Below are 21271 nucleotides of genomic sequence, written 5' to 3' on the forward strand. Positions count from 1 at the left end.
AACGGTTTGTTTTGCATCTCAAAGTTTAGTAGAGGCATCTCACTCCAGTTATACTGGTGAGTTATGTAAGCGCTTCATCAATTATGCATCATCTCTCCTCCCACAATCCAGACACTTTTAATATTGAGTATTCATTTTTAATGTCTCCCTCCTCACAATCTGCAGGTTGGAGATGCCTGTGGGAAAATCTGCAGCTGGTGTACCTTCACCTCACACCATAATGGGACTGTACACGTTACACACTTGTACAGTATCAGTACTTTTCACACATACTGCTATCCCACCATCGTCTACCACTTTATCCTCCACATGTTGGTTGGGGAGCTGCTGGTGCCAATCCCAGCTGACATGGCAACCTTCTTTCAGGGTTCCCACTGGTCCTTATAATCATTGAAAGTTTGGGAATTTAAAAAATGTTTTCAAGGCCCTTGAAACTTTTTGAAAATTGCCCTCAATCACCATGGGTCATTGAAAGTGTTTGACCCAACCTACTGTTTCATGCCCTGCATTGTTTGATGTACGTAGATGAGGCCTACGCAGAACAAACGTCAAGTCATAATTACTAGCGGTGTAATGTGGACACTGTCTACTGTCTCTCTCTCCACCGTTGACGTGAGATTCTGTGCAAAACAATGAGTCACGCAAGAGAGAGCAAATGACATGATGCCTGGGAAATGAAAATTCCAAGATCTCTGTCTCACCAAAGAAAATTCCAAAGACTAATTTGCCCAAGATCCCAAGGACAATCACTTGTCCAGATACAGAGTGTGCTGCAAATCAATTAAAGTGGATGCCAAAGGCGAAGCAAAGCTCTGACAAGTTGCCCTCCCATCTTCATCTGTGTCTGCACATTCAGTCCTTGCATATGAGGGTATTGATCCTGGGAAGTCCTTGAATTTGATGTCAACCAAGATGGGGGAACCCTGCTTCTTGCTGTGAGGCAACAGTGCTAGCCACATGCGCTGTTCTGCCATTGCACTTTTGCTTTTTTATTCTTTGGTTTTTTCCTTCATGGCTTTATAGCATTTCCTCACACTTTTCTTACTTCCTCATCTCTGTTGACATGATGTGAAACGGTGTCATGAATATTATTGTTGCCATATCATAATGAAATACTGTGAAATCATTTCAAAGTATTATGGCTCAGCCTCGACTGAATAAATGTTTATTTTCTCCCCCAAACACTAAAACCATCAAAAATGATGAGAAAATAAATTAAGCAGAAGTCGGATACAAGAAATGAACTGCTGTAATGAACCTACTTCATTACACCGCTTTATATACCAGGCCATGGCTCAGACTAATTTAGCCTTTACCTTGGTCGATTTCTCATTTGGGGGGTGGCGTAGGCTGATTGTTCTTTATTGGCTGAGCCATTGATGACCGCCCATAGCAGTGCACAAACAGGTCATCATCCATCAAGATGTGCAATAACACCAGAATCAATGCATAGTATGTTTTTTTTTTTTTTCAGGTGACTCTCTCATATACAGCTCTCCTTCATTGCGTTTATTAAACGCACTAAAGTGTGGCAAATGATTTGACGTAGATCATGACAGACTTCCTCTCAGTAGACCATACCATAGTGTTGTAAGCCTAAACAACAAAATAACCCATTGTCTAATAAGGTTTACAACCAATTTAGCATTTAACCTACCAGAAACTTGTCATTGAGAATGATCTCATTCAGAAAGGTTATGTAGGCCTTAAAGCTTCAGTGATGAACTTTTATTGCGCACATGGACTTCTCAGTAATTACCAAGACACTGCAGCCTCGTGGCATGTTGCTTCTCTTTCTGCTGCTGCCCCCTCTTCTGTCTTTATTTCTCTATTTCTCTAGATTTTAAGTTAAGTAAATATCTCTCTATTAAGTAGTCTGTCAAGACTGCATCCAGCTAACTTGGAGCTGCATAATGTAGGAACAGCAGCAGCTCAGGTGATTATTTAGACAAATCTGATTAGTCTTATGTTCTTGTTTTCCAGTATCTTTAGTAACTGTTGATTGATCACTTTTGTCAGCACTGTGTACTGTTAGAGATGTAACACTGTGCTACACTAATGTTTTTTATGGCCTGATTTTAAATTCTGTTTGCATCAAACACTGGAGCTCGGATCTTAAACTCAAATGACTTGGGGGGGCACATGAGTTTGAAGTCTGGTAAGAAGGGGCCAATCAAATGATATTCCATCAACATTTGCGACAATATTCTACATATTTTCAAAATGAATGTTATTTTTAACATTAAAAAATAAATAATTCATAATCAAAATATATTTATGAAGTGAAATTAATCTATAAATATCAAAAATAAACATTTCATTGGGTGAGTTTGAGACCTCTGCACTAGAGGATAATCTTTACACGTTTTTACGTATAATCTAAAAGCTGACACACTTTAAAGAACAAGATTAAAGAACCATTTCATTTAATAAATCCATGGATTATAGCTATGGGGGGGGGAGTGACACACCGACTTATGTCACCTTGTTGACATCTCATGAGGAAGAAGGTGAGAGGACCAACTGACCAACTGTAGTCTACACAATTTTACAAAAATTATATTTAATGTTCTGCAGGTAAAAAAAAGACCTTGGTTTGAGAGGTCAATGTGACCATTTACTTTGTCCACCAAAATTGAGGAAAGCAGATAATCTGTAAGCCTAAGTGAACATATGGTTCCAAATTGGAAAGATTTCCCTGATGGTGTTGCTGAGATGAAAGGCAGATGATGACAATCAATATCTTATCAATTCATCTTGAGTACAAGAGAAAAAAATGTTCACGAAATTCTAACAAGATATTTGCGACATTACGTTTGCAAGATTAGGACGGATGGCAAAGGAAAAATGATGGAGACCTGTTTAATGTGACAATTTGGTCTGTGATAAGCAGTAAAGTCATCTCCTGATGGCATTCACCATGATAAATAAGTGAATCTTAGATGAGAAAAAAGTTTCTGCTGTAGTAGCTGAAGGAGTATGTGTTCTATAATGTGACAAATCAATTTTATTTGTACAGTGCCAAATCCTGACATACAGTACATTATCTCAAGACACTGTGCATAGACAACATCATGGAGAGCAGAGAGACCCAACAGTTCACACTAACCCTAACCCAGTCCAGTGCTGACAGAAGACAGGATCAAAATCTGAATGTCAAAGCATTCCCCGAGGCTCCAATCAAACATAAGTCAAAGACATTTCCAAAAGTTAGTATTGCAATATTAAAAATAACTAGTACTGAAAATAACTAGTACCGCGCGCGGTTCTGAACGGGTTCGAGCCGACCCACGCGGGTCGCCGTGTGCCACGGCTCCCCGCGTGCCTCGCGCTCTCACCCGTTCATTCACCGCGCGCGGTACTAGTTATTTTCAGTACTAGTTATTTTCAGCGGCGTCCCCGCGCATGTCGATCCAAATTTCGAGGGGGATCGGGCAATGTATGGCAAAGTTATAGGGCACTTCCTGTTTAAAATGGCAGACTTCCTGTTCGGTCAAGTGCGTGTCCGTAAACGTGTTCAGGGAACTTCCCTTGTCTTACATATCAAGTTTTGTGCAGATCGGACAATCTTAGAGTTTACTTCCTGTTTCGGGCATTCCACTTCCTGTTGGGAGGTCATCTTTTGCAGACATGCTCAGGACAGGTCCCTGGTGTCAAATATAAGGTTTCTTGCAAATCGGACAACGTACGGCAAAGTTAGAGGGCACTTCCTGTTTAAAATGGCCAACTTCCTGTTCGTCTCTGGAAACATGTTCAGGGAAGGTCCCATAACTCACATATCAAGTTTTGTTCAGATCGGACAATGTAAGACTTTACTTCCTGTTTCGGGCGTTCCACTTCCTGTAGGGAGGTGACCTTTTACGGACATGCTCAGGACAGGTCCCTTAACTCACATATAAGGTTTTGTGCAAATCGGACAACGTACGGCAAAGTTAGAGGGCACTTCCTGTTTAAAATTGCCGACTTCCTGTTCGGTCAACGGCGTCTCCGTAAACATGTTCAGGGAAGGTCCGGTAACTCACATATCTAGTTTCGTGTCAATCGGACAATGTAAGACTTTACTTCCTGTTTCGGGCGTTCCACTTCCTGTAGGGAGGTGACCTTTTACGGACATGTTGAGGAAGGGTCTGGGGTCCCACATACTAAGTTTCAAGTGGATACAACAATCCCTGTTGGAGCAGCATCAAAAACTATAAATGTAATTCTGTCTGCTGTCACCAGGGGGCGCTGTATTTGAAAATGAATATTTTCATATAGACGTGTTCAGGGCCGGACTGTCATCAATCCTTGCAAGTTTGGTTCAGATCGGACCAGGATTGGCAAAGTTGTAACAGTTTGTTTTTTTAGAATTTTCTACCACCACCAGGAGGCGCTGTTTTCCAAATGTACCGTTTCAGCAACATAGTCGTCTTCAGCAACTAACCATCATCAACTATAGCAAGTTTGGTTGGGATCAGACCTTCCATCGCGAAGTTATAAGAGTTTCATTGTCTGTTATGAAAAATTATTATTATCTCCAATTTTGGCGCCCCCTATCTCGTACGCCATACAATATTTTAAAAAGCTTTTGATAACTTTTGATGCTCAACTCGTCCACATTGATCTCACCAAGTTTGAAGGTGATCGCACAAAAGCTCTAGGAGGAGATAATTGAAATACAAGCTGTCATATTGTCTGCTGTCACCAGGGGGCGCTGTTTTCGAAATTGAATATTTTCATATAGACGTCTTTAGGGCCGGACTATCATCAATCCTAGCAAGTTTGGTTCAGATCGGACCAGGATTCACAAAGTTGTAGCAGTTTGATTTTTTGTCCCAAAAATCCGACTTTGCGTCGTTGCCATGGCAACACCGTTAAACGATTTGTCGTCATATTGATCACGCATCATCTACCATGTGTTTTGACTGTTGTCACCAATTTTGAGTGCGGTACGATTATCTGTGTAAAAGTTATTCCCGAAATCGTAAAAAAACTTTTTTTTTGTGTATTTTCTTTCACCACAAGAAGGCGCTGTTTTCAAACTTCACCGTTTTTTCATAGACGTCTTCAGCCATGGCCCATCATCAATGGTAGCAAGTTTGGTTCGGATCGGACCTTCCATCGCAAAGTTATAAGAGTTTTGTTTTTCTGATGCGAAACATCAGAATCATCACGAACTTTGCCGCCCCCTATCTCGTGCGCCGTGCGACATTTGAAAAAACTTTTGATACCGTGAGCTCCTCAACTGGTCCACAGGGACCTCACCAAGTTTGAAGGCGATCGCACGAAAACTCTAGGAGGAGTTAGTTCAAATACCATTGCTGCGAATTCGCCAAAATCGCCAAAAAATCGCCAATCAACCCAAGATGGCGGATTTCCTGTTGGGTTTGGATCATGGTCATAATGTAATTTTTTTTTCATCCTGACCCACTACACATGTGTACCGAATTTCGTGCATGTGCGATATTTGTGTTGGTCATGGTGAATTTGGACAGGTGGCGCCGCACTTATTGGCCCCTCCCACATTCAATTTTCGACGCACATTCCCCGAACCTTTTTCAGACGTAAATTTACACCAGGATTGATGCGGTCACAAAAATCTGTGAGTTTTGGGGTATGGGAAAGGCCTCAAAAAGGCGATTTACTTTAAGGAATAATAAGAATAATAATAATAATAATCCTTCCAGTTTCAATAGGTTTCTTGCAACCTTTTTCCTTTTACCTTTTCACCCGTTCATTCACCGCGCGCGGTACTAGTTATTTTCAGTACTAGTTATTTTCAGCGGCGTCCCCGCGCATGTCGATCCAAATTTCGAGGGGGATCGGGCAATGTATGGCAAAGTTATAGGGCACTTCCTGTTTAAAATGGCAGACTTCCTGTTCGGTCAAGTGCGTGTCCGTAAACGTGTTCAGGGAACTTCCCTTGTCTTACATATCAAGTTTTGTGCAGATCGGACAATCTTAGAGTTTACTTCCTGTTTCGGGCATTCCACTTCCTGTTGGGAGGTCATCTTTTGCAGACATGCTCAGGACAGGTCCCTGGTGTCAAATATAAGGTTTCTTGCAAATCGGACAACGTACGGCAAAGTTAGAGGGCACTTCCTGTTTAAAATGGCCAACTTCCTGTTCGTCTCTGGAAACATGTTCAGGGAAGGTCCCATAACTCACATATCAAGTTTTGTTCAGATCGGACAATGTAAGACTTTACTTCCTGTTTCGGGCGTTCCACTTCCTGTAGGGAGGTGACCTTTTACGGACATGCTCAGGACAGGTCCCTTAACTCACATATAAGGTTTTGTGCAAATCGGACAACGTACGGCAAAGTTAGAGGGCACTTCCTGTTTAAAATTGCCGACTTCCTGTTCGGTCAACGGCGTCTCCGTAAACATGTTCAGGGAAGGTCCGGTAACTCACATATCTAGTTTCGTGTCAATCGGACAATGTAAGACTTTACTTCCTGTTTCGGGCGTTCCACTTCCTGTAGGGAGGTGACCTTTTACGGACATGTTGAGGAAGGGTCTGGGGTCCCACATACTAAGTTTCAAGTGGATACAACAATCCCTGTTGGAGCAGCATCAAAAACTATAAATGTAATTCTGTCTGCTGTCACCAGGGGGCGCTGTATTTGAAAATGAATATTTTCATATAGACGTGTTCAGGGCCGGACTGTCATCAATCCTTGCAAGTTTGGTTCAGATCGGACCAGGATTGGCAAAGTTGTAACAGTTTGTTTTTTTAGAATTTTCTACCACCACCAGGAGGCGCTGTTTTCCAAATGTACCGTTTCAGCAACATAGTCGTCTTCAGCAACTAACCATCATCAACTATAGCAAGTTTGGTTGGGATCAGACCTTCCATCGCGAAGTTATAAGAGTTTCATTGTCTGTTATGAAAAATTATTATTATCTCCAATTTTGGCGCCCCCTATCTCGTACGCCATACAATATTTTAAAAAGCTTTTGATAACTTTTGATGCTCAACTCGTCCACATTGATCTCACCAAGTTTGAAGGTGATCGCACAAAAGCTCTAGGAGGAGATAATTGAAATACAAGCTGTCATATTGTCTGCTGTCACCAGGGGGCGCTGTTTTCGAAATTGAATATTTTCATATAGACGTCTTTAGGGCCGGACTATCATCAATCCTAGCAAGTTTGGTTCAGATCGGACCAGGATTCACAAAGTTGTAGCAGTTTGATTTTTTGTCCCAAAAATCCGACTTTGCGTCGTTGCCATGGCAACACCGTTAAACGATTTGTCGTCATATTGATCACGCATCATCTACCATGTGTTTTGACTGTTGTCACCAATTTTGAGTGCGGTACGATTATCTGTGTAAAAGTTATTCCCGAAATCGTAAAAAAACTTTTTTTTTGTGTATTTTCTTTCACCACAAGAAGGCGCTGTTTTCAAACTTCACCGTTTTTTCATAGACGTCTTCAGCCATGGCCCATCATCAATGGTAGCAAGTTTGGTTCGGATCGGACCTTCCATCGCAAAGTTATAAGAGTTTTGTTTTTCTGATGCGAAACATCAGAATCATCACGAACTTTGCCGCCCCCTATCTCGTGCGCCGTGCGACATTTGAAAAAACTTTTGATACCGTGAGCTCCTCAACTGGTCCACAGGGACCTCACCAAGTTTGAAGGCGATCGCACGAAAACTCTAGGAGGAGTTAGTTCAAATACCATTGCTGCGAATTCGCCAAAATCGCCAAAAAATCGCCAATCAACCCAAGATGGCGGATTTCCTGTTGGGTTTGGATCATGGTCATAATGTAATTTTTTTTTCATCCTGACCCACTACACATGTGTACCGAATTTCGTGCATGTGCGATATTTGTGTTGGTCATGGTGAATTTGGACAGGTGGCGCCGCACTTATTGGCCCCTCCCACATTCAATTTTCGACGCACATTCCCCGAACCTTTTTCAGACGTAAATTTACACCAGGATTGATGCGGTCACAAAAATCTGTGAGTTTTGGGGTATGGGAAAGGCCTCAAAAAGGCGATTTACTTTAAGGAATAATAAGAATAATAATAATAATAATCCTTCCAGTTTCAATAGGTTTCTTGCAACCTTGTTGCTCGAACCCTAATAACAAGAATATAAAGATACAAAGCCATATTTGGTCAAGAAAGGACAGTTTGTGTATAGAGATAGTTGCCCGTTTCTTTATGCTCCTTCAAAAGACCTTGAACAGCACACCTCGACACCCCAGTCTGCTTTGAAATCTTTGTGTGCGAATGACCTGATGTAGTAGAACTACCTTGTGTCTTAATGCCATACTCAGTCTTTCCATGGTGTACATGACCTGTGACATGTCCTGTAACCTAAACCATGTTGTGCCCTTTATACATGACAGTGAAATAATGCTGAAACAGGGTACAGTACCTGAGATGCCAAAGTCAAAAATGGCTAGATTGACAGTCATAAGCTCCGGAGGCTTTAACTTGGTCTTGCGTTTGATGGCCATATAAATGACGTAGCCATTGCCTGTTGCAGACAATATCCCTGAAAGAGAGAGAGAGAGAAAGTTTTAGAACATATAATTTACGTCTTTCACATTCAGTAGACAGAGATTTCTTATGGCGTGCTTCCATTGAGTGGAACGGTTCGCTACGGTATGTATGTTTTTCCATTTTCATGAGGAATAGCACCAAAATAACCCCAACTGTTCTATTTTTTGGTACTCTTCCCTTGAGATAGCATTGTTATGGTACAGTATGGTGCAGGTGGAGGTAGATCCACGACAGTCAACTGATTGGGCATCAGTAAAGTGTCACTCCCTTGCGATGATGTTTCTATTTTCATACAAATCTTGACGTTTTGTTGAACAAAACCGTGCAGAAAACAAGACCTGCTGGATGTTCTCCTTTGTTGTCTATTGTGTCTTGTTCAATGTCGTTGTTTGTTGTCGGCGCACTGGTACGACATCATGCTTCGTAACCCACTGACGCGGCCATCTGGCACAGCGCACACCCTGCCTACCAAGTAAAGGTACTGTTCTCAGTCATAACGCAAGCCTGACCAAACTTCTGTACCAAACCAAGCTGTACCATGATGGAAACAGGGCTTTAGTTTACTAGAAGTGTAGAAGTAGTGACGATATTTTACCTACAACAAAATGTGCCTAATTGAGTACGGCAGCCATTTCCAGGTCCAGCTTGAGCCTTAAAACTCCAGTTTGTAAAATGTAGGTGCAATTATTTTCATTTTGCAGAAACTGAAGATTACAGTAATTGTAGTTCTAATATTATTGTTTTTCATTACCCCAGAATGATCCTTTTATATTCATATCAACAACCGTGTTGGCTATATGGAGCCCATCTATTCTGGACCACCGTGTTTTTTACTGCAGTCCACAATAAACAAACAAATGTTTTCAGTTTTGGTGCAAACTGAAAGTTACATAGGTTCTACAACACAGTTGGAGTCTTTACCACTTTCCACAGATAACTAAATCCTACTCCAAATGATGAAGGAGATAACGCCCTCCTGATTCCCTCTCCAGCCAAGGTACATTCACATCATCCAAATCACAGTGCTGCTCAGATTTAAAGGTTAGTCTGTGTCCACTGCATAAAATAAACTCTCCAGCTTTGACCACAGGAGAAGAATAATAAACAAACTTTAAGACTCACACACTCAACACTCATGTTGCTGCCATTGTTGCAGAAAATAAAGCCCAGAAACAACACATCATGGATTTACAAACATGGCAAACCAGAATAAACTCCAGAATCAGCTATTAAACTCAATTTAGAGAGTTAATTTTGTTACCTTCCACCAAAAGCACTGTAAGACCAAAACAAATGTGACTGATCATCACAAAATCTGAACAAAATTAACATTTCCATACATATTTCATAATTCGCTATTGTGGAGCAGTGTGTATGCACATGCTTTCTTTGAATCTTTCTTGTTGCCAAGCTGAGAGAGGGGGTGGAAGGGTTGTCTTATTACACTTGTCCATGGCAACAGCAACCTTCTTGTCACCTCTCAAGCCACTGACTTGCTGCCAAAAGCTTTGCAATTTAAATGTGAAAATTATTGTGGCGTTAGAAATTAAAAAGGAAAAAGAGAAATATTTAGTTATGCTGTTTAGTCTGTGAATAAATTAGATTTATCTGCAATTAGGTTCAATATAGGGTCCTGGATATCCCTATGATGCCTCTAGTCTGTCCTTCTGTTACCTAGCAACCTATCAACTTATTATGACAAAGTGCATTTTAAATGAGCAAAAACAAACAAAATCTCCTGAGCAGGGCTAAGTGCTGCTCAAGTATTTATTTAGTGAGAAAATTGTTCTTTAGATGTGCTCCAGAGATCTTAGTAACAATAGCTCTTCATTCAAAAAGGAAGCAATTTGTAACCATGGAAATCTTCCCCATCACAGCACAACAGTGTGTTCTTTATTCATCACTAATGAAGCATTAATGCGGAGACAATATATAAGCAGCACATGTTGCAATTGGCTCTTAGTGCAAGATAACTTAAGGCAAATCGCTTTTAGTGTTGTGTGTGTACCACGTTTGTCCAACATACTTTCTGTTTCACTGTAACAAACACGTTGCTCATTAAAACCGAAAGGTCAATTGTATCCACACTACAACCCCCGGTCCCCTCAAAAAATGATGCTACTTTCTCTTTTCTGATGTGTTGAATTTGTACATTTGTACATAATCTACTTAGTATTTATTTTCCATATAAATTGGAGCTTTAACTGTTATGAAAGTTCACAGCTTGAATCAGAACTTTCCTCTACAGTTTGAGATGACATATTTTTACAACGCCGCCGTAAACATCCATCTATCCATTCATAGTTTTACCACTTTATCCTCACCGTCGTAAAAATGCACTGCTGATGCCGCCCTCCCTTCCCCTCTCCTGGCCATGTGCATTTGTTGTGAACGGAGCCGGCGAACACAAGCCGCGGAGCCATGTCCGTTTTGCATGCTTCTGTACTTTTCGATTGTCCCCTTTTGAATAAAGCAGGTCTGATGTTTACTCGGGTGTGGCCCCTCGCTTGGTCAGACAGCCGTTCCCTCTTCCTCGCATCCTTTTTTGTGTGTGTAACGCTGTGAAGCGATTTGCGTTTCTCGCGAGACCCGAGACTTCATGAGACCTCCTGATTCTGAGAGTTAGGGTCAGCGGCCCTAATCTTGCAAGGTTTATTAAGTAGGGGAAGTGGAGACATCCTCCAATTTCCTCATAACAAACCATTTAGCCATCGCAATGACTCTGAAGCTGTTAAATTAGGTAAAAATCCTGCATAGTTCTGCATTAACTTCAGGAGTTCTTTTAAATACATTTCTATACATTTCTTCTTTTCTGTTTATCTTTAACATTTTTAATAATGGCTTACTGTCAATATAACACTAATGTCAATAATGTTAAGACCATGACTGAGGCCAAGATAAGTCCACTAAATACTGTATCTGCCCTCCGATATTTCTTAGTTGTGGTCTTTGTTCGGTCGATGGAACTTCCATGAAGGCAGCATGACAGGTAAAGGCTTCAGGCTTGAACATTGAGTCATCAGTCAGCCTGTCAGTCAGTCAGTCAGTCAGAAACCACTGGCAGCAACATTCCTGCCATCAATTCATCATGATACGAGGGAGTGAAACATAAACAATAAAAGAGTCCTGACATTTCTAGTACACGAGACACCACAGGCTATAATGAGGGAAAACAGGGAGAGTGTTGAGGATGGAAGTGTGACAGCATGGTTACCATCCCCTCTACTTCATCATCATTCTGCATTCGCACACTTATTAAAGGGTGCGAATGCTATTATTAATGGGTTGATTCTGATGGCCTGTTATTAAAAAAACAAACAAAAACAAAAAAACTCAATTAATTGTGATTCACTGAGACCAGTATGCAGCTGCATGACAAAACTAACATATTACTCGGTCAACTTAATTTGATGAGTTATGTCTTTCAGTGGAAACACACAGGCGAGCCTGACAGGGTTTTCCTCATAATGTCAATTGTCACTGAATTTGTTTTGGGTTTTTTTTAATGAAAGAGAATAAATGTCAGTGTAATGTGAAAGGGGGCATTTGCATTTAGTTTTTAAAGCCACTTTGACCGACATGCAAAAAGAACACAAGTGTGTGCTGTGCCTGATAGCCATGTCAGTGATACAAACGCGACACAACAGACAACAATGGAGGACATTCAGCAGCTCTTTTTTTTTCCTACTCGGTTTGTGGCTGTTTGTCTTAACAAGACGTCCAGCTTTGTATGAGAATAGACTGCAGGCTCGACTTCCGTGGGACATTTCCATATGGCTTCCTCGTCACTGAGCTTTGATATACAGGCCTCAGTGTCATGATGTATATATTTATTTTATGTACTCGGCCACACATATGAACTGTTCCGCTGCACTTTTCTTTGGTGTCCTTTGTTGTGTCCCACAATGTTCTGCTTTTTGCCCTTGAATTGCCCCTCAGGGATATATAAAGTTTTCTGAATTTGAATTTACAACCATCGCAAGAGAGTGATTTTTTTTTTTGCTATACTTAGGCTTAAACCAGGGTTCCTCAATCCTAGTCCTGTTGAAACAAGGAAACGTGATTTATTTTAACGGGTGTGTGATTGTAAGGAGCTCCTAAAGGGACCAACCCTAATCCATGAAAAAAAAGATACCAGCAAGAGGAGAGACAACTAACGTTAATGTTGTCCATGGAACATGTTTAATATTCACATACATCGTTTGTGAATCATTGTTTTGTGTGCTGGATTATTGACACAATTCTGATTCCATATCTGGGATTCAGCTCTTTCAACACCAAGCGCATATCCTCTCTATGTTCTCTGCATTTAGCAAACATCCACCAGTAACCGTGAAGCTGTCCGGAGTATTGCATTTGGTTGCTAATGAACTCAATCAGGACCGCCAAGTCACAGTACGTTTTCTGACGAAAGTGTCCTCTGGCATAAAGCAGTCTCTTTAAATGTCTCTCACTTATAAGGAAACCATGTTTACTGGCAAGCACTGATTTGATGTCTTTATATTTCAGGCCAATTTCAAAAAAGGAATCGTAAAGGAACTTTGTTTTGTTTATTTTCTGCCACCACAAGGAGGCGATGTTTTCAAACTTGGTTTTTGCAAATGTTTGGTTTTTGCATGGTTCCAGCAATAGCCCATCATCAAGCATTGCAAGTTTGGTTGAGATCGGACCTTCCATCGCGAAATTAAAGAGTTTTGTTGTGTGTTACTTTGCCGCCCCCTATCTCGTACGCCATGTGACGTTTTAACTAACCATAAGCATCGCAAGCTCCTGAACTTGTCCACAGTAACTGCACCAAGTTTAAAGGTGATCACATGAAAGCTCTAGGACAAGCTCGTTAAAATACCATTGGTGCGAAAGGGCCAAAATCGTCTCCGATTTGGCGCGCAATCCAAGATGGCGGCCTTCCTGTAGGATTTACAGGAAAGTCGTTATCGGCTTTTTTGACCGTCCCCACCTAATGAACGTGTGTACCAAGTTTCGTTCACGTACGTTTAACTGTTAGAAGTTATTTGCGACAGTGTTTCACTTTCACACGCAATTTATGTTACGTTGGGACCCAAAGATGGGTCCCAGTAGATTTTCTTTTGGATCCCCAAACAAATTTGCTGAATTTTTCCAACCTTTTTTAGTCTGTAATCACATACAAACACTCATTTGACCATGAATGTGACCATGAATGTGATTATACATGTTGGCATTTCCGTACAGACATGGACAACGTACTAAATGTAGTATTATCAAGGTCCTGATAGCAGCAAAAATAGAGAAACTGGGGAAATGCAGCAATTGGAGGATGTGCACAATCCCATCTAACAGTTTCTAACAGACAGATACAGAAAGTTGAGTATATATTAGTACGATGGAAATACTCTTTCATGTAGGCGGTGGTGGCATCTCATCTCATCACAGAGGATGAGTGGTGGCTGAGCAGGAATGAAACCGCAGAGAAGTATGTACATGTGTGCCCTACAAAGGCCTGTGACTCACTCTTCAAAGGAAAACACCAGCAGCTTGTGCAGGGATCAGCAATGGTTGCTTGTGTTTGTCAGCTGCAGTAAAGATTATGTTGTTTATTTTCTCCTGTTTTGTTCTCCAGCCGTTATCTTCTTAGTCTTTCTTTGATGTAATTCATTATCACTAATTCGGGGCCAGCATACAGATGCGAGCAACCATTTTCTCACAATCACACCTGGGGTCAGTTTAGTGTGTCCAATTAATGTAATCTGCATATTTTTGGACTATGGGAGGAAAAAACCCACATGCACTTGGGAGAACATGCACACTCGACACAGAAAGGCTCTTGGTAGAACCAGGATCCAAACAGGTGACCTTCTGTCTTGCGTGACGCAACAATGCCAGTCACTTCACCACCATGTGACACTTAATTATGATCATGCAAACAAAACATGGGCGTAGAAAACAGTGTTCATAATAGAATAGAATAGAATAGAATAGATGATGGAAAGCAGTTTGTTCAGCATCCTCCTCTCCACCACGTCTCCACGGTGTCCTGTTGCAGCCAATGATGGAGCCGGCCTTCTTGATCAGTTTTTTGAGTTGACTTTATACTTTATACAAGACAGGCAGTGGTCAAAAAAAGATATACTTGTTCAAGTTTGGGAAAACAGCAGTTGCTTATACAAGTTCTATGGTAGATGTTCCCCCTAGCTGGAGTTTATATTAGATCATTTTAACTTAAAAACCCTTTTTGTGATACCCAGTGCTACTTTACAGAGAGAGGTAACAAAAGTAATATCAACAAAAACAGGAAATGGCCGACTCATGGCCTCACTAGGCAGAACATGCACTTTCCCATACGTGAGTGGAATGTGATCATGATTTGCTGCAGCTGTACGTCACTATTGCACTTTAACTATAACCATAAAAAGTTGTGATGACAATGACCTGATTTGTCCTTCTTCCTGCCTCAACCTGTCTCCAAGATCCAGGATTTATAGCCAGGAAAGGTCAGTCATTTGTTTGGACGTTTAATTGTATAATTGCTGTCATCTGCACATTAACAAAAATTACGAAGATATGATTCATTTTTACACACTTGTCTGAATACATACAAGAAAAGAAGAAAGCAGCATTTAGGCTTTTTGAAAAATGTTTTCTTCAGCGTGTATACTAAATAGTTGGAGATGCTTCAAATTTAAAAGATTACAACTTTATTCTCTGCCAAGAAAGACATTCCTCAGTGCAATATTGTTTGAAGTCTTGGTGTTGGTATTTAATATGTAATAAGTACATTACAAGGGACTTTTGAGGAAATACTTTTCTTTTTTATCATAGTCGTAGTTGTAGAAGAAGTAGAGCTTTATTTTCATTGTGAAACAAAAATTACCAAAGAAGCCGCATCATCTAAAAATACCTGAAAGTGCTACCAGAAGTTAAAAAGTCATACAAGCATAAGCGTATATAACCACACGCCTGTATATCAGTTGAATATCCAGCATGAAACTAATTTTACTTCCAGTCCAATCAGTGACGGTCCTTGTTTAACAGCATGTACTGTACCTCCCTTTCCCATTGCAGTTAATGTTGTCGTGTTATGTGCTTTGAGGAGGAATGAGTGCAAAATGTTGCACACTGGGTATAACATTTTGCATATTGACTGCACATATGCCTCAAATATTGTTTTGATACTGACATTTTTTACTGATTTTACTCATGAGGATGCTTTCAAATGCAGAATTTTCTAGGTGAAAGTTTCATATTGCGATGTTGGTAAAAAGAAAAATTTGTGGCATTATTGATCAATTATAAATAATTTCATGATAACCTTCCACTTCTGTACTCGTCATATGATTTGAGCGTAGATCAGGACACAGAGCTGTGATCCCCTCACAACACTATTTAAACGTCTTGTGAATGAAACTCAACAACAATCGCATGAGCCTGCTGCAGCTTTAATTAAATTGATCACCTAAGCACTTCTTTCACCACTGATAAGGGCAGCTCTTCTTTATCACTTCCTGAGCCACTGAACATGTTCATTAATAGATATACTTAAAATGGAACAGAGCCATTGTTGATTGCATTAACTGCACTCTGTATTTCCTGCTGTCTCAAAAGGTCTGTTGTGACTGTGCAATTAATTTGTTTAGCTTATTTTCTGCGGTGGATAAGTGTTGTATCTGTTCAATTATACATACAATTTTTATATTGAGGAGGCAGAGAAATGACTAACCTTTACATGCGTATGAATCATGCAATCATATATTGAATTCATCTTTTACTACTGCTTTTATCAGAGGCTTATGTCGGTGTATGAAATAAGGTGAGACAATGTACTGTGAGAGGTTCAGAAACGAAAACCCTTTTGGAAGACCCTCTACAGTCAACGTCTACTGACTAGCCAATAAAATAGCAACATGCACATGCGTCGCATATCGTTAACCCTGGTATACTTGCACGTCAGGGTACTGTCGTATCTGAATTCCCCATCCCACCCTCCCACTGCATTTCCTTTAGATGTTTCTCTGCACACATAAACACAACGATCGCCAAGGTTCGATTCATCATCTACTAGTGCATGTTTATGATGCGTCACAGCTGAGGATGGATGGATATCAGCACCGCATGAATCACAGTTGATTTCTTGTTGAACCATTTGATTTATCTTATAAGATTGCTGAAATGTCTATAATGTAGGAGGCATAATGGCACACAACTGATGAGTGACGGCCAAAAAGGAGGCCTGCTCGGATTAAGTCACAGCAGCTTTTCAAGAAGATTTGCATCCAAGGAAAACAAAAGGGAAGAGGGAGCTCAGCCAACAGTCATAACAAAACAGAACTGCACAGCTCCTGAAAGGCCTCATCAAAAGTTATCAATATAGAAGTTCAAACACATGCCACATGACTCCTCTTATAATCACACTCCCTGAACGCCAACATCAAGTTTGATTGCAGTAGCACTTTCAGTGAAACGATGACATTATCTAGGAGAGGGATGTTTTCCACATAACAGACTGACCTATGATGCAGATGTAAAAACCTGCGACGATATCCGCCTCTCTGGAGAGTCTGGAGGCAAAGGGGTCACCGCGGAGCAAATGATGGGAGGCGTACAAGGGCCACGTCTCATTCTCCATCACTGCCATCAGTGGGGATTGTCCTGTGAAGTGGAGGAAAGGGTTACAGGAACAATTAACCTCTTTCCTCAAAATGAAAAAAAAAGAAATGGAAAGTTCATATACACACACACTCACTGGTATTATGTAAACAGGACACATCCTGACGCGATTATACCCATAAATACAGTAAATGGAACACAAACCCATACATGCGTGTATAGAATAATTCATGAGCCAATATCCACAACGCTGCATCCTCTATAATTCCAAGAGTCCACGCCAGCAATCACAAACAGATGTCACAGGAGTAAACAGAGCCTCACTCTCTTCAGTGACAGAAGGGACAGCAACAGCTTCCCTGTACGTTGGGATGATGACTGTGAGTACACGCCCTCAGCTGACATATAGAGACAAACAACCATTCAACCATTCAATCTCACACCTATGATCAATTTAGAGTGTCCAATTTACCTAAGCCCCATATTGCATGTTTTTGGACTGTGGAAGGAAGCTGGAGAACCCGTAGAAAACCCATGCACACACACAGAGAACACACAAACTCCATGCAGAAAGACACTTGTTTCAAGAATAAAATAAAATCATATTGAAGAGGATGTGAAAAAATCTCTCTAGGGTAATTTTCCCATCTTCCATTCAAACTGAGCTCTTTTTGCATCTATTGATATCAGCCAGTAGTGGCTATTCAATAAATTGTTACTTCTTGGTTAGCCACATCCTACAAACTAGAAAATGATGTCCACTTTTTATCCACAGTCTATGTCAATTTTATATAGTTGCTCGGTTTCTTATGGTGCGAGTGGTGTGTTTGCTCAGTTGCACTGTCGTGGTATAGTGAGGTAACTAAATTAAATGTTCAATGATGATAGAAAAAAGCTATTTCTTTAGAAAATATACATCTTGGAAGTGTATAAATCCATATCTGTTGCTTAAGAACCCGTGTCAACGTCCTTCTCTTTGCCAGTGAATCGCTGAATGGCCTCACTCCTCCTTACATTTCTCTTACTTATGTTCTTTCACGCTCTCTCAGGTCCACCGATCTGCCGCTCTTAAATTTTCTCGGAAAACAAGATTGATACTTAAAGCTAATCAAGCTGTGACACTCTAGGCTGGTTCCTTCACTACCTGTTACCAAATCTTATCTGGGCCTTTAATACAGTGTGAAATGATGTTCTGCTCTCCATGATGTTCTTCCTTGTATTTGTGTCGTTGTGTTGCTTTATGTAGTTTCAAAGTGCACGGAAAACTATAAAAAATGGAAATCTCTTCTTTGTCACCCTACAAGAAAATGTGTTATATCCTGCGGATCCTTAAAAAGTCTTAAAAGGAATTGAATTCATAACAAGGCCCTCATTAGAATTGAAATGTCTTAAATCCCTATTTCTTCATTGAAAATGTTATCACATAGGAAGTAGGCGTTCATGATTATGTTTTGTAATAATTGGTATCAGTGATTTAAAAAATAATAATTTATCAACACCGGGAAGTAGGTATTCTAACTTTTGCACTGGACCAAAAAGTCATGTTTTATTTTGAAATAAATATTTGGGCAAGGTTGTCCCCAACTAACTTTTGTTTACTATAAAATTGGTCTTAAATGTCACTCCAAGTCTTAAAAAAGTCTTAAATGTAACTTTCTTTAAGCTGTAGGAACCCTGAATATATAAATGACAAAAGGACACTTTTGAAAATTAGGTTTCAAATGATGAATGAACAGAAGACTGCAGAGAAACTCAAAGACGCTTAACAAAACAAATCAGAACAGCTTAATGAAATGAATCAATTAAACAATGACTGTTAAAGCTCTGGGAATGCCAGTTTGAACAGGTGGGTCTTGATCAGTGATTTAACTGTCTGTCTGTAATGAGTCAGAGAGGGAAGAAACTAATCACATAATTTGTCATGTTTATACAAGGAAACAGGCAGAGGTGGAAAAATCATTTAAATGATCTACTCAAGTAAAAGTAGTATTCATTTATTGAATTTGCTTACGGGCAGTTTAACAATACCATTCTAAAAACCTACTTAAGTAAATTGTAATTAAAATGATTGCTCATGTAAAATATAGAAGTTAGTCTCTCCTATATACCTGTGTATAAATAGGAGAGACTAACTTACATATATATATATACATATATCAAACTATTGCTTTCAATGGAAGGAACACCTTTATAAATAAGTTAAGTAGCAAATTAAACATATTGACATGTGGCAAAAAAAAAGAAGAATTAAGAATTATCATCCAATAAAACATTTTCAAACAATACAACCATTAAAGGTGTCAAATGCCAGTAGTCATATTATACATCTATACATTTGGGCTTTCAATCAATTAAAACATTTTTTTAATACAATTTAAATTGTCAGATTTTGAGTCTACAAAGAGTACAAAAAGCTATTCAATTACAGTCGATGTAATTTGCTGCTTTCCAACTGTTGTAACAGGAAATGCTGTATAGTATGGTATTCTATGATACTATTTTAAATATGGGCCAGGGCAAAATTCTACCTGACCTCTACCACCTGTCAACTGAGCTATAGGGATGTTTCATTCATGTGATTTCTAAACCTCCTTAATTTTGCACCCATTTGCATCTCCCTTTTATAGATTTGCCAACCTTTTCACCTGTTAAAACTTAAATGAGACATTTCTGAGTGTGCAAATTGAACATTTGCATAAAAACAGGCTGACGTGAAATGCTGGACTTCATCCATTAACCCTTTGCTCAGCTCTTCATGCTCTTTTCATTTCTTCCCTCATCCTGTCCTGTACAATTTGGTGCAGCACACACAGTCTAACATACATACGGGTAATATTCAACAATCACCAAAACCGTTAAATTTCATAGTTTTTAAATGTGGTCACGGAATTATAAATTAGACTTCAACCAGTGCCTATAGGATCCTCCATTAAGAAAATTAAAAATCCATTGATCCAATGATCCTATTCATTATTTGGAAGATATGGCACCCTTATATAAATGTAAATATTCAGTTTCTATAGAATCTTAAGGTAAGTGACTGTTACAAGTGGAAATACATGGAAATACAAAATGTAATTCACACGAACTCTCCCAGATTTGCTTTTGTGAAACTTTGTGACCGAGCTTAATACTTGATAGTTACTATTTAATAGGAGAAATGCTTTGATATTACCCAGAATGCATAGTTAACATGTCAAATTCAGGCTTTAATCAAGAATAAATCCCATTGCTTTACATTGCTTATATTCTTCTGGAGTTGTACCTGAAACTTGTCAGATTAAAGTAATTATCAAACCTTTTGTAAATATATGTTTTCATAATTTGGTCTGTCATATAATAAATGTGAATTTCATTCTCACTTTTGTCAGACAAAGATGACACAGCCCTGAAATTAAATGATGAGAAAATAAAACAAAACACACAAAGAAATGTTTAATACCTGACAGCTGGTTTATTAATTCAGCCTCATGGTGTTTTTGTTTTCCTTTGACTCCATCCTCGAGGTAAAACTGCAAACATTGACATTTGGATTAGCTTTATCTTTCTACCAGATATGAATTAACCCAGTCGGGGTTTTTCCCAAACAGCTATACAGCTGTCACTGCACACAAATTGGATTTTGACAGTCGATGAGAGTTTTCCTTAGATGTCATAGCAGAGACAGCAAAGTGAATGTTGTCATTAAAAAATCGTCCAAAACGAAGCAGAAATGATGTAAAGGCTGTTGTAAGCATTTTGGCTTATGTAAGTTCCCAACTCAGCAACATATAGAAGAGAAAAAAACTTAGAAGATGAAACAACAAAGGGTTGTTATATTTTTTTTCCTTTTTTGGACTTTTAACTTTGTGAACTAAACATTGTAAATTCTGAATAATCACTTTCAAAAGCCTCAAATTGTGTTGCGTCTTTCACCCCATATGACTTGCAGAAAAGGAAGTAATGTTGTAAATTATCAAACTACATCCATAGTATGCCTTAAAAGGGTTCAAACTTGAGTTGTCTTTCTGTAGCTATTTACTCATTTGGCTCTGGGTTTGGTCTCCACCCACAAATAGAGACAATGGTTTAATTATTTTTTCAATTGTGTAAAAAGTAAGCAGAATGGGGCTAAAAAGCTCAGGACAGAAGAACTGAAAGGTTGCAATTCTCAGTTTATCACCATTACTGACATTTTATACATTTAA

General features: G+C 39.6%; 1 protein-coding gene across 1 annotated transcript in view; it reads right to left on the reverse strand.

Moving 5' to 3' along the window:
* opn5 (opsin 5) overlaps window positions 1–21271 on the reverse strand; it is a 40376-nt gene that overhangs the window by 9075 nt on the left and 10030 nt on the right. Inside the window, exons 2-3 of the mRNA XM_058612698.1 lie at window positions 16986–17126; window positions 8374–8493 (exon numbers count right to left, since the gene is read on the reverse strand). Of these exons, the coding sequence (XP_058468681.1) occupies window positions 8374–8493; window positions 16986–17112 (247 nt within the window). The 5' untranslated portion in view covers window positions 17113–17126. The remainder of the gene's footprint in view (window positions 1–8373; window positions 8494–16985; window positions 17127–21271) is intronic.

Source organism: Solea solea, chromosome 17, assembly GCF_958295425.1.
Source record: "Solea solea chromosome 17, fSolSol10.1, whole genome shotgun sequence".
Lineage (NCBI taxonomy): Eukaryota > Metazoa > Chordata > Actinopteri > Pleuronectiformes > Soleidae > Solea > Solea solea.